The 14,034-nt window shown below is 36.5% G+C and overlaps 1 protein-coding gene across 1 annotated transcript in view; it reads right to left on the reverse strand.

The window, feature by feature from the left end:
• NEK1 (NIMA related kinase 1) overlaps nucleotides 1-14,034 on the reverse strand; it is a 117,674-nt gene that overhangs the window by 22,025 nt on the left and 81,615 nt on the right. Inside the window, exons 28-30 of the mRNA XM_069493756.1 lie at nucleotides 10,276-10,396; nucleotides 1,477-1,565; nucleotides 573-820 (exon numbers count right to left, since the gene is read on the reverse strand). Coding sequence (XP_069349857.1) covers nucleotides 573-820; nucleotides 1,477-1,565; nucleotides 10,276-10,396 — 458 coding nt within the window. The remainder of the gene's footprint in view (nucleotides 1-572; nucleotides 821-1,476; nucleotides 1,566-10,275; nucleotides 10,397-14,034) is intronic.

Genomic DNA, 14,034 nt, shown 5'->3' on the forward strand with positions numbered 1-14,034 from the left:
TTTGGTAAAATGTTATATACATGCAAAAATTATACATATGAAAAGTAACATAACAAAATGATATGTGATTTCTTATTTTTACCCGTAGTTAAAAGTTTTCTAGAGATAATTTTCTATATTTTATGAGATGGTTACATATATTTAAAAATAGCAAGTGAGAAGGAAGTCTGAAAGTGCATATGAGTATCAGACAAATCAGGCAGCGCAGCACTGCTGTCCATTTACGACACGCTGCACTGCCGAAGCCCAGCCTCACACTAAACACGGAAGTCGGCGGGACAGAAAGGGCCTGCGGGAGGGATTTTTTCTCAAATAAAAGTAGGCCCTATAAAAAGAATCCTGAACAGGAAACCAACGAAATAGTCTTTATCCTAGTTGGACTCTCAATAGCAATTTCTTTTCAGTATCTCAGAAGAAAAGATAGAGGTTTTTGTTTTTATTTGTCTTGATGTGCTTCTATGTATTTGTGCTTTTAAGAGATTAGAACTCAACATTATAGTTCATCAAAGAAAAACAATCAATAATAACTGTTATTAAATGGATAACATTTTCAATTTGAGGACCATACTTGCCTTTGGATTGTTTGCATCAAACAGACCAGTTGAAAGTCCAATCAGTAAGGAATTCTTGCTTTTATTTCTTGGTGGTGAATCAGAGCGAGATCGAAGTGGAAAGGATTCTTCTGATGAACACTGAATTGACTGAACTTGAGAGATTAAGTTCAAGTGTTCAGAATGAACCACTTTATGGAAAAATGGTTCTGGCTGCTTACATTTCTCTATATCACATGTAGAGTGCTGAGAATCATCTATTCCAGGTTCTGTGGTGTAAAGGAGAGATTGTGTGGTAAGTGCATATAGTATTGAAACCAAGTTCTAAATGATATTGATAAGGCAGAGTATTTAACATAAATTCTAGCAAAAAACCCCATGTCTATCAGGAAAACAAAATCAAAATATCAAAAGATATGAATAATCTTTAACGAGATACAATATTTTATTTTCAGAAAGTTGATTTAACTTGTTATATACTTCCATTATACTGAAAGTTCTAAAACATAGACACAAATCTAAGGAAATGTGAAAAATATACTGTTTAGATAACATATTTAGTTCCAATTTATCTTTGCTCCTATAAGTTAGATAGAAAAAAATTACATTTCTTATATTTTAACTAATACTTTTTTAAAAAGAAGACAACTTATTTAATGTCCTTAGTGCACTGGCTTAGTTTTGGCATGTAGTTCTTTTCATTTTGACTATTCAATAAAATAACTGACAAAGAAGTTTACTGCCATGTGGCCACAAAATCCAGGCTTATTAACAGAGTCCAGCGCTCTATGCCTATGACATTATCAACATGATTAAGATGACTGATAAGGAATGCTCTCTATTTATGAATACACAATACTCAAATAAAACAGGTTGGTGTTAACAATCTTTCACAAAATAATTAGACCAATGCAATGACGCTCACCTATATGAACTTCACTAAGTTGGTCCACATTCCTCAAGATTCCATCTTCAGAAACTTCATTTTGCTGACTGGTGATCCTGTCTTCCAACCTGGCACAGATGGGTTGGAAGATAGGATTAAAAAAAAAAAAAAAAAAAAAAGATAGGTTAAAAAAAAAAGTTTACCAGAAATAAAAAGCACTCTAAAATACAGAAAATGGAATACAAGATCACTAGCATCCTGTAGTCCCTTTTCCAAGTATTTTCCTAACTTTTATGTATACTTTTTCTCATAAGCACATATTTTTCACCCTGTTCAAACCATCACCAAACACTAATCATGCACAGTAACCAGCCTCACCATGTTTTTAAAAACAGTGGTTCTCAAAGTGTGGTCCCCAGACAACAGCCACACTAGAAAACTTATTAGAAATGCAAATTCTCAGGCCCACTCTAGACCCATGAATCAGAAACTTTGAGGGATAAGGCCGAGCAATTAGTTTGGAAAATCCCAAAGTGATTCTAATGCACACTAATGTTTTAGAACCACTACAATAGAATACTACACAGTGCTAAAAAGAAGTAAGTGAGCTATCAAGCGATGAAAAGACATGGAGGAATTTTAAATGCATACTGCTAAGTGAAGAGGCCAATCTGAAAAGACTATTTGATTCCAACTAGACGACATTCTGGAAAAGGCAACACTATGGAGACAATAAAAAGAAGGGTGGTTGCCAGGACTTGCAGAGGGGAGCAAGAAGATAGGATGAGTAGGTGAAAAACAGGGATTGTACAGTACCATACGGAATAACAGATACTGTAATGGTGGGTCCATGTCATTACACATCTGTCAAAACGCAAAGAATGTACAACACAAAAAGTGAATCTTGATATAAACTATGAACTTTAAGTTAATAATAATGCATTATATTGGCTCACCAACTATAGAAATATACCACACTAATGTCAAATGCTAAAAATAGATGAGATTGGTGGGGGTGGGGAATGAGAGGTACATGAGAACTCTATAATTTTTTTTTTTTTTGAGACAGGGTGTTGCTATGTTGCCCAGGCTAGAGTACAGTGGCACAATCATAGCTCATTGCAGCCTCAAACTCCTGGGCTCAAATGATCCTCCCGCCTCAGCCTCCTGAGTAGCTGGGACTACAGGCCTGTGTCCCCATGCCCAGCTAATCATTTTTTATTTTTTGTAGAGATGGGGTCTCACTACATTGCCAAGGCTGCTCTTGAGCTCCTGGCCTCAGGCAATCCTCTCTCCTTGGTCTGCCAAAGTGCTGGGATTACAGATGTGAGCCACTATGCCTGGCCAGAACTCCATAATTTTTTTCAACTTTTTGTAAACCTAAAACTGCTCACAAAAAAAATCTATTAGTTAAAAAAAAGCAAAGCAAAACAAACAACAAAATCAATACAGCAAAAGACTAAAAATACAAAAATAAAATTAAAATGACAACTAAATTCAACCACATATATCAATAAAGGTAAATGAACTAGTTATTTAAATATAAACACTTTAGATTAAATCACAAAACACATCAGAAACACAACTAAAATAAAATAATTCAGAAAGTCAAAAACAGAAGAATGGGCTAATGCATACTGGGCAAATACAAACAAAAAGTTAAGATGAAATTTAGTCAAAAAATGTTAAGCAAGGCTAAAATCATGGTAATTTATAATGCCATAAAGGGTAATTTGCCACAAAGATAGTACACATGTGAATGAATATGTATGCACCAAATAACTCAGGATTAACATTCATTAGATACAAATAACTTGAAACGTAAGGAGAAAAACTAGAAACAGACTTGAATTATTAAGCATATAGAAAAATAAAAAACCTGATAGATAACTGACACATAATAAATAAACTCTGTCAACTGAAAATATTGAACATAACTTCTTTCCATGTACCCATAGAATAGTTTCAAAAATTGATCATTGTTAAAGTACAAAGAAAAACTTAAAAACAACAAAAAAATAGAAAAATAGCATATTAACAGAAACATTCCCTGATGACAATGTGATAAAAACACAATTTTACAGTAAAATCAGAAAAAAAAAAAAGCCTTTCTTCCTGTAAACAAGTATTGTATAAAAAAGGGCCGGGCGCGGTGGCTCACGCCTGTAATCCTAGCACTCTGGGAGGCTGAGGTGGGTGGATAGCTCGAGGTCAGGAGTTCGAGACCAGCCTGAGCAAGAGCGAGACCCCCGTCTCTACTAAAAATAGAAAGAAATTATCTGGCCAACTAAAATATATATAGAAAAAAAAATATCCGGGCATGGTGGCGCATGCCTGTAGTCCCAGCTACTTGGGAGACTGAGGCAGGAGGATCGCTTAAAGCCCAGGAGTTTGAGGTTGCTGTGAGCTAGGCTGACGCCACAGCACTCACTCTAGCCTGGGCAACAAAGCAAGACTCTGTCTCAAAAAAAAGTATTGTATAAAAAAGGAAATTGAAACTGAAATCAGAGATCATCATTAGAAAGTAAGAAAAATTAAAACAATACATGTGTGAATCTATGCAATACAGCTAAAGCAGCAAAGAAAAATGTGAGACTTAAAAGTATAAATAAAAAATTAAAACAAATAAGCCAGGTGTGGTGGCACACCTGTAGTCCCAGCTACGTGGGAGGCTGAGGCAGGAGGATCGCTTGAACCCAGAAGTTTGAGGTTGCTGTGAGCTATGATGAAACCACTGCACATTAGTCCACGTGACAGAGTGAGACCCCATCTCAAAACAAACAAACACAATGACAACAAAAACAAATTAAGCATACTACATATAAAGCAGAAAAATAGCTAAATAAATTGAAGAAAAACACAAGGAACAAATTAATGAGTTAGGAAATAAAAACACTAAAACTAATAAGGAAATCTAGAATTTTTTTTTTTTTTTTTTTTTTTGTTGAGACAGAGTCTCACTTTGTTGCCCAGGCTAGAGTGAGTGCCGTGGCGTCAGCTTAGCTCACAGCAACCTCAGACTCCTCGGCTTAAGCGATCCTACTGCCTCAGCCTCCCGAGTAGCTGGGACTACAGGCATGCGCCACTATGCCCAGCTAATTTTTTCTATATAGATTTTTAGTTGTCCATATAATGTCTTTCTATTTTTAGTAGAGACGGGGTCTCGCTCAGGCTGGTCTCGAACTCCTGACCTTGAGCAATCCACCCGCCTCGGCCTCCCAGAGTGCTAGGATTACAGGCGTGAGCCACCGCGCCCGGCCGGAAATCTAGAATTAATTCTTTGAAAAATAAAACAGACAAATCACTAGCTAGTCTAGTCAAAAAAAAACAAAAAAAAATGGGGTGGGTATGGTGGCTCATACCTATAATTACCAAGTACTTTGGGAGGCCCAATTGGGAGGATCGCCTTCAGGCCAGAAGTTCAAGACCAGTCTGAGCAACACGGCAAGAACTCATATCCAAAAGTATTAAAAAAAAAAAGGAGAAAATGTAATAAAAATTTTTTCTTAAAGGGAAATAACAAATGCAGGAAATTAAAAAAATTATTTTGCTCAATTTTGGGCAAATTTAAAACTTGAATAAAATTGTTTATTTTCAAAGAAAATGTTATTCAATAAAATTGATTTCAGAAGAATTAGAATTATCAACAGAAAATTTGTTTTCTGTGAAGAAACAAAAAGTCTACCAAGGAGCAACCCCCCTCCCCACACCAAAGCACAGGCCCAGACCTTTTCATAGAGATACTCTATTAAGCTTTAAAGAGCAGCTAATGCCAATAGTGTTTAAACAGCTCTAGGGCAAGGGCTGACAAACTACAGCCCGTGGGCCTGCGGCCCGTCTGCTGTTTTGTCCATGGAGTCGTACTGAGGCAGCCACTCATGTGTTTGTGCACCATCCACGGCGGCTTCTGCAGTGCAATGGCAGAGTGGTTCAAGTGGAGATAATGTGATTTGAAATGTCTAAAATATTTTCTATCTGATCATTTACAGGAAACTTTTGCCAACCTCTGATATAGAGCATCACAAAGGAAGAACTTTCAACTACTTTTTGGGAAGGAAGTATAACAAGAATACCAAATCCACAGTGATTTCCCTAATAATGAAAAGAACTACAGATGACTCTCACAAGTATTAATACAAAACACTAAATAAAGTAATAGCAAGAAGAAATACATTAAAGTAATAACAATACTTTATGACCAAGGAGAATTTACTTAAGGTATACAAAATGGTTCAATATTAGGTAGCCTATACTAATATTATTATACTAATAGGTAAGAGAAAATATATGAACAGTTTCATAGATGCTGAAGAGTCATTTGACAAAATTCATTCTTGACTTTTTCTAAAAATGAGCAGGAAAATATGAATACATAGCTATCTCAGCTAAAAAGCAGAGTCATACTTTATGTGGGTTCATAACAGAATCATTTTCATTAAAGTCAAGAACAAGACAAAGATGCCCCCTACTGCCAATACTGAACATTACATAAAAGGTGCTAACCACTGCAATTAGAAAGAAACTAGTGCTAAAAAAAGCTGGAAAGACATAAAGCAATAACTATTTTCATATGATATGATTGTACGACAGAAAAATAAGAATCAACTGAAAGTCTACCGTGAACAGTAACAGACATTAGTAAGGTCATGGGGTACAAAAATCAAAGACATACACAGCCCTCTAATCACAAGATCTCACAGAAGAAAAGGCACCATTTGTAATGGCAAACAAAAAGGATAATATAATTAATCCTCTAACAACATGGGGAATAGGGACACCCAGCAACTTCGCAGTTGAAAATCTGCATATAATGCGACTCCGCAAAACTTAACTAATAATAGCCTACTGGTGAACAGAAGCCGTACTGATAATATAAATGGTTAACACATTTTTATATGTATTATATACTGTATTTTTACCATAAAGTATGCTAGAGAAAAAAGCAGATGTTATTAAGAAAATCATAAAGAAGAGAAAATATATTTATTATCCATTCATTTCCTATCCCACTCTTCATTAAGTAGAAGTGGATCAGCACAAAGGTCTTCGCATTGAGTGTGCTAAGGAAGAGGAGGCTTGGTCTTGCTGTTCCAGGGTGGAAGAAGAGGTGGAGGAGGTGGAAGTGGGGGCAGGAGAGGCAGGCACACTCAGTGTAACTTTATGGAAATACATAGTAATTTCTGACTTTTTGTTTCTTCATTTCTCTAAAAATGTTTCTCTACAGTACCAATCCTTCTTCCACCACTTTAGTTTCAGTGCCTGTTATCATAGAAAGGTCCACGTTACAAGAGATGTCAAAAGCAGTCTTGAATAATCGGAGCCCTTCTGCCAGACTGTCAAATGTCTGTTTTCTAGCACTGCAGCTTCTAAGTCTTCCTCCTCATCGTCTGGCACTGGTTTGGAAGCACTCATCTCCGTCCAGTTGTCTTCGGTTTCCTCCTCTGGGGTGGTGTCAGCTCTTAATTTCTCCAAGATCCATAACTAAGAACCCTTCACTCCCCCCATCCTTTTTTTTTTTTTTTTTTGCCATATCCACAATTTCTTTCATGATTTTCTCTACTGGCTTTATTGTAAATCTTGTGAAGTCATGTGCAACATCAGGATACAGTTTTCTCCAGCAGAAATTTATTGTTTTGCGCTTGACGGCTTTCATGGCTCTTTAACGATGGCATCTTTAATGGTGTAATCTTTCCAGACTTTCATGATGTTCTCTCAGGGTTCTCTTCCATAGTGTTGACCATCCTTTCCATAGAGTACCGTGTGTCATGACCCCTTATGACCCCCTGATCTAGAGGCTGAAGTAGAGATGTGTCTGGGGGCAAGAAGACCACTTTGGCACCTTTGTGTTAAACCCATGGCATTCTGGGTGGTGGAGGGCACTGCTCAGTATCGAAAGAACTGTAAAAGGCAGTCCCTTACTGGCAAGGTACTTCCTGACTTCAGCAACAAAGCATCGATGGAACCAATCCAGAAAAAGTTTTCTCTTTGTCCAGGCCTTCTAGTTGTACAACCAAAAGACTAACAGCTGGTGTTTATCTTTTCCCTTCCGGCTTGGGCGTTCGCAGCCTTATAGGCAAGGGCAGTCCTGATCATAGACCCAGCTGCCCTTGCACAATAGAGTTAGCCTATCCCTTCCTGCCTCAAATTTGGTGCTTGCTTCTCTTCCTCACTAATAAATGTCCTTTGTGGTAGTCCCCTCTTCCCCAGAATAGGGTACTTTTTGTCTGCATTAAAAACCTGTTCAGGCAGATATTCTTTCTCCTCAATTTTCTTAATGGTATCTTGGAACTGGTCTGCTGCCTCTTGATCGGGAGAAGCTGCTTCTCCTGTTATCTTGACACTTTTAAAGCCAAATCTTTTTCCTAAAATTATCAAACCATCATTTGCTGGCATTAAATTCTCCGGCTTTAAATCCTTTACATTCCTTTTGCTGTAAGTTGTCTCATAATGACTTCGCTTTTTCTCAGATCTTATTAGATCTATAGGTAAGCCTTCCTTATAGCAATCCTGCATGCATATGAAAGGTGCATTTTCAATACGAGATTAAAAAAAGTATTTTGCAGGCTGGCGGGGAGAAACAAAAAAAAAGAAAAAAGGTATTTTGCAAAAAGTGCAAGGTTTTCATGCCTACTGGTGTAGCTACAATGACAGCTTCAGGAATTTCCTTTTCTTTTCTTTTTTTTTTTTTTTCTCAATTATCTTTATGCTAGATTCATAGAATCTTGAAATGGCAGGCAACGGCAGCTGCCCTCAATCTGTGGGCACATATCAAGCAATTCAGCTTTTTCTTGTAAAGTCATGACTTATCTCTACTTGGAGCACTTCCAGCATCACCAGTGTGGCACTTTGTATAGGTCTCGCAGTGCTATTCAAGGTTTATGGTATTGCACTAAACATGATGAAAAAAACTCAAAAACTGTGAGAGATCATTTTTTTACTGCTATACACAATTTAGTGGAGAAACAAACTGCTCACACGAAGATGATTAACCTCACACAGCGTTTTAAGCAGATACTTGCAACACTTCAGCTCACTGCAATAGCAAGAGGTAGCTATGAAATTATTACCGTAATGGTATAAACTACAGTTAGTTTTATGCAGCTGTTATTTAATACTGCATCTTCACATCTGTTTACATTTCTCCCAACTGTGAATGGTACCATGTATAGTCTGTGTTTGTGTGCCTAAGTTTTGATAAGTTTTAACTTTTTATAATAGATTTGTGTATATTTTATGGTAGTAAATGATAAAATAGACTAGTAGCTACATACATGTCATGCATTCATGACATACATTTTTCTTAAATTTTTTGATATTTCTAGGCTCTGTAGTTCATTTGCAAGTTTTTTTTCAAATGATCACAAATGTCCAAAAAATTTTCCGATATGTTTCTTGAAAATACATTCATGGAAAGTGGACTTGCACAGTACAAACTCATGTTATTTAAGGGTCAACTGTGTATCTAGGAATAAGCTTACCAATAAAACTGTAAAGCCTAGATGAAGGAAACTCCAAAACTCTAAAATCTGATCAAAAAGAAAGGCCTATCATGTTCTTCTTGACAGAAAGACTACAACATGTTGATTTTCCTATGGTAATTTATAAATTTAACATCCCAATAAAATGCAAATTAATTTTGGGAGGGGGGAGAGGGGGCCAAATTTAATAAATTCTAAATTTCCATTAAAAAGTAAATGAGCAAGAATAGCCAGGGAAACCAAAAAGAAGAACAATGAAAGTGAATTTAGCCTTAAATAATCTTAAAATATACTTTACAATTTATTAGTTAAGAGCATGTACTATTTCACTGTAGACAGACCAATGAATAGGGGAAAAAAGCACAAAAATGGACTCCAATCTATACACCATACACCAGGATAAATTCTCAAGATTTAAATGTAAAAAAAATAAAAAATTTAAGTGTAAAATGCATTTACATAAATGTACTAGAAGATTGAAAAATCCTTTGGTAATCTTACAAAAAACAATTTTCTGAATAATTATTAAAATTCAGATAAACACGACAACAGCAACAAAAAATAAACAAAAATAAACTTTAGCATGGCAAAACAAAAAAAATAAAAACACAACAGGGAAATAAATAGTTGCAGTTCACATAACAACCAGGGCAAATATCTCTAACATTTAAAGAATTCTTAGTAATTTACAACAGATTAACAACGAAATTAAAAAAAAAAAAGTCCCAAGTTATAAACAGACTTGTAACAATGCAATTGACCCACCAATTATATTTATACTTATTGCAGATATATGCATGCAAAAACTAGCTTGTGTACAATGTTACTCATTGTACCAACATTTGTAATATCAAGTAGAAAACTTATTGAGTTGTGGTATACCCATATAATGTAATACTAAGTAGCCATAAAATAAGAAAAAAAGAAGCCCTTTATGTATTAATATGAAAAGATCTCTCAGATTTATTATTGACTAAAAATAAATAAGGTGGGAAAAAACCGTGTATGTTATACTAATAATTGTATCTAAAAAGGAGGAAGACTACATATTTATTTTTGTTTATGCATACATCAAAAATATCTCAAAGAAGAGAATGGGAGTGTCTGGGTGGGGACAGAGGTAGGCAAGACTGCACTGTGTATCTTCATAGACTTTGTATACTTGTTAATTTCTGAGCCATGTGACTATTAAACATTAAATTATTTTTACAGGTTTTACAATATTAGGATATTATACTGCAATATTAGGTTATTAAAGTATTTTTTTTTTACTCTACTAGAACAAAAAACAGTATTATTTTTTAAAAAGTATTAAAAAAGGGACCTGAGTTTAGAAATGTAAGAAAAAGACACAACGTACTCCGTTTCCTTTGTTTCTTTTTCTTCATTAATCCACACATCAGCAATAGTACATGGCAAGCTCTCATTTCTGTTTGTTCCACTTGGCTCTTGCAGAATTTCTGTTTCCAAATCATCAGGTTCTGCGAAACATCAACATAACAAGAAACATGTCTCAAAGCAAAATTTGTTGACAGAAGATTGAATAAACTTTCTATAAATTGCCGCTACTTAGTTTTAGAATATGTTAACTATAATAGAAAAAATTAAATAGTTTATCTATAGGTCTCTAATCTTGTTATTGTGTTAAGTCTCTACTTCAGTCATTTCTGGAATGACAGACTCTTCCTTTTGCCTTTTGCCTGTAATAAAAATACTCAAAACAAATACAGGGCCAGGCACGGCAGCTCATGTCTGTAATCCCAGCACTTTGGGAGGCCAAGGCAGGAGGATCACGTGAGGTCAGGAGTTTGAGACCAGCCTGGGCAACGTAGGGACATCCCATCTCTAAAAAGGTTAAAATTACCCAGGTGTAGTGGTATATGCCTGTAGTCCCAGCTACTTAGGAGGCTCTAAGGTGGAAGGTTGCTAGAGCCCAGGAGTTTGAGGTTGCTGTGAGCTATGACTGCACCGCTGTACTCCAGGCGGGGTGACAGAGCAAGACTCTGTCTCTTAAAAAAAAAACTAAAAATACAAAATAAAAGAAATATAGTACACACTATTTTTCTCCATTATACAAAATTTTCTCTTCATTAAAATTTCAGTAATAAGTAAATTGATTTAAAAAAGGTATAAAAACTAGCTCAAAGAGAAAAGATATTTGCAGTTAGAAATATGAAAGAACAGACTGTGAGATCACTGGTTAGTAATTAAAATTTCAGTAAATTTTAATAAAATTTACTAAATTTCAGTAAATTTTGGTAATTAAAATTTCATTTAATTTCATTAAAATTTTAATTACCAAAATTTACTGAAATTTTAATCTTTAAAATCTGTCAACACCAAAAAAGAAAAAAAAAGAACTATTACCTGGACTTTTACAATGATATTGAGAACATAACTGAAGTGCACTCAATCTATTTTCTTAGACCCCTGAGTAATTAACAATCCGGGTGCTACCCTTGTTTTCTGGCAGTGGCTCAATTTTTTACCCGGTTGATAGTTTCTGAAAGTAAATAGTGATGAGAAGAGAGTTTCTGTCTTCATTTGTTAACTCCTCTTTTTTTGTTCCAATTAAGATTATCAATACTACCGTGTTTAAGCCAGGATAAACCGTCCCCTCTTTTTTCCTGGAATCCAGACACACTTTCTTTTCCATTTTTAAAGTTTCCAATTATCTGTCCTATTTAGAAAGACAATTGATATTGTACCAATCCTTAAAGTTTTTATCCTTTACTCAAATGATTACTGTGATCATTCATATAAGATAAGCACTTTGGGGGAAAAATCCTTTTTTATTTTATTTTTAAATGAATAACTGTGTGCTCTAGTACCTTAATCCGTATCAGTATTGACTTAATCTCATTCTATAAACTTGATTTGTGACTGTATTGCCTGCAAAGCCTAAAATATTTACTTTGCAGAAAGAGCCTGCCAACCCCTGTACTAGGCTGTACAGCCTCCATTATATGTCTAATAGTTTTTTTCTTTTCTTTTTAAAAGAAAAGGCATAAGATACTGTCTTAGTTCAGGCTGCTCTAACGGAATATCATAGACTGGTGGCTAAACAACAAACAACAAATTTACTTCTTACAGTCCTGGAGGCTAGCAAATCCAGTATCGGGGTGCCAGCAAGGTTGGTTCTAGGAAGGGTCCTCTTCCTGGTTTTTGGATAACCTTTTCCTCCTTGTATTCTCACATGGCAGAGAGTAGAGAGCTGGCTCTCTGGCCTCTTCTCGCAAGGGCACTAATCCAATTCATGAGGGCTCCACCCTCGTGACCTAATTACCTCACAAAGTCTTCCCTTCCAAATACCATCACATCCGGGATTAGATTTCAACACAGGAATTTTAAGGGGACACAACATTCAGTCCCTAACAGATTCTAGTAACTACGGTTCTAACGAATAAGATTATCTAAGTTGCTGTGGTGAATAAAGATGACCACATGTTGCAAGGTTTCTGACATTCTCCCCTCTTTCACGCTGGCCGGTGCTGTGATTGCCTCGCACAACGGAGTACAGTGGAAGTGATGCTACGCCCGCTCCAGGCCGAGCCTTGCAACGAACTGGCAGCTTCCACTTGGTATCTCATTGAAAGCTGAGCGAAATAAGTTTAACCGAAAGTTTAAATAAGTTTAAACGAAAAAAGTTTAACTATCCTGGAAAGACCACATGCAATGCCCTGAGACTAACATGAAGAGCAGGGATCCACGTGCATCCTGCCACCATGCCAGGCACGAGAGTGATGTCTTACACTTTCCAGATAAGCCGGCTAATGGCTGAACACCGCTGAGCTGTACCAGTTGACATCACATGGAGCAGAAGAACCTTCCCAATTCCTAACTCACAAAAGTGGGAGATAAAATAATTAATCTAATCTACTATTAATACATTTTAGGAGCAATTTGTTTTGCAGCAATAAATATTAATGACTGAAACAGAATTTCATATCTGAAAGTGGGGAGCTGACACAAAAGCCTAAAACACGTGTACTGGCTTTGGGACTGGGCAGCAGGCAGAAGTTGGAAAGACTTCAAGGACAGTGTTGGTGAGACTGACCAGTGAAAAAGTTACTGGAGGCTGGAGAAAAGGGGATTCTTGTTATATACTGGCAGAAAACTTGGCACCTGCAATAAGAAGATAGAAAATGTACTTTTATGGATTCAGTGACCTAGCTAATGAGCTGTCAAAGCAGAACCTCGGAAGTGCCAGTTAGCCACTTCCAGTAGCCTCTGATGAAGAACAAGAGAGAGATAACTTCAGAAAAATATTTTAGATTATGGGCAGGATTTAGAAGAGATACACAGGGCCCAGGATAGCGCCTTCTAGGCAACAAGAGCTTCTCAAAGGAATACATGGCTCCAAGACAAAGACTCAGGGCAAAGATGAAGTCAAGGGTGTGCCCATAAGACCTGTTCTGGCACAGAAAGATTTAACGCATGTCTTACAGACCCCCTTTGCTAGACAAAAGGATTTCTAAGAACTCAAGAACACTGTCTCACATCATCTTTATAGACAACCCAAGGTAGAGAAGGGCCTGCCTCAAAAAAAGTGAGTGGCTTTTGTTAAATGTATGTCAGTAACATTCATACAAAACCCATAAAATTATTTAGAAATTCTGCTTGTGGAAGCACGACCATCTCAGACTGAACAGGAAAGATACAGCTGAGTAGAGAAAAGCCCCTGAGGGCACCAACCTTTGGTGCAAAGGAAGCAAGCTGACAGTGCTGCTCCTGGCTGGATTTCAGGATTGCCGTGGACTAATGGCTGCCGTGTGTTTTCCATCTCCCTTGTTTTTGGAAAGCAGTCTCTATGCCTGTTTCACTATTGTATGCTGGGTCTGTGGATCACAAGTAAAGCTACCTTTTCTTTTTTTAGCCTTTTTTTACTCACAGGTCTTCAGACTGAGAGTAACTGTACTCGAAGAACTGCAGCCCAAAAAACCCATCTGCGCGTAGGCCTAATTTTGATAACATCATCTTAGAGTTTGAGCTAATGTCATAATGGGATGAGGCTTTGAGAAGGGGTGAGTGTATTTTGCATGTGGAAGGAATATAATTAATTTTAGGTCAGAGGGCAGACTATGGCAGACTAAGGATGGCTGTGGATTCTTTAACACTC

This window comes from Eulemur rufifrons, chromosome 18, assembly GCF_041146395.1.
Source record: "Eulemur rufifrons isolate Redbay chromosome 18, OSU_ERuf_1, whole genome shotgun sequence".
In the NCBI taxonomy this organism is placed as follows: domain Eukaryota; kingdom Metazoa; phylum Chordata; class Mammalia; order Primates; family Lemuridae; genus Eulemur; species Eulemur rufifrons.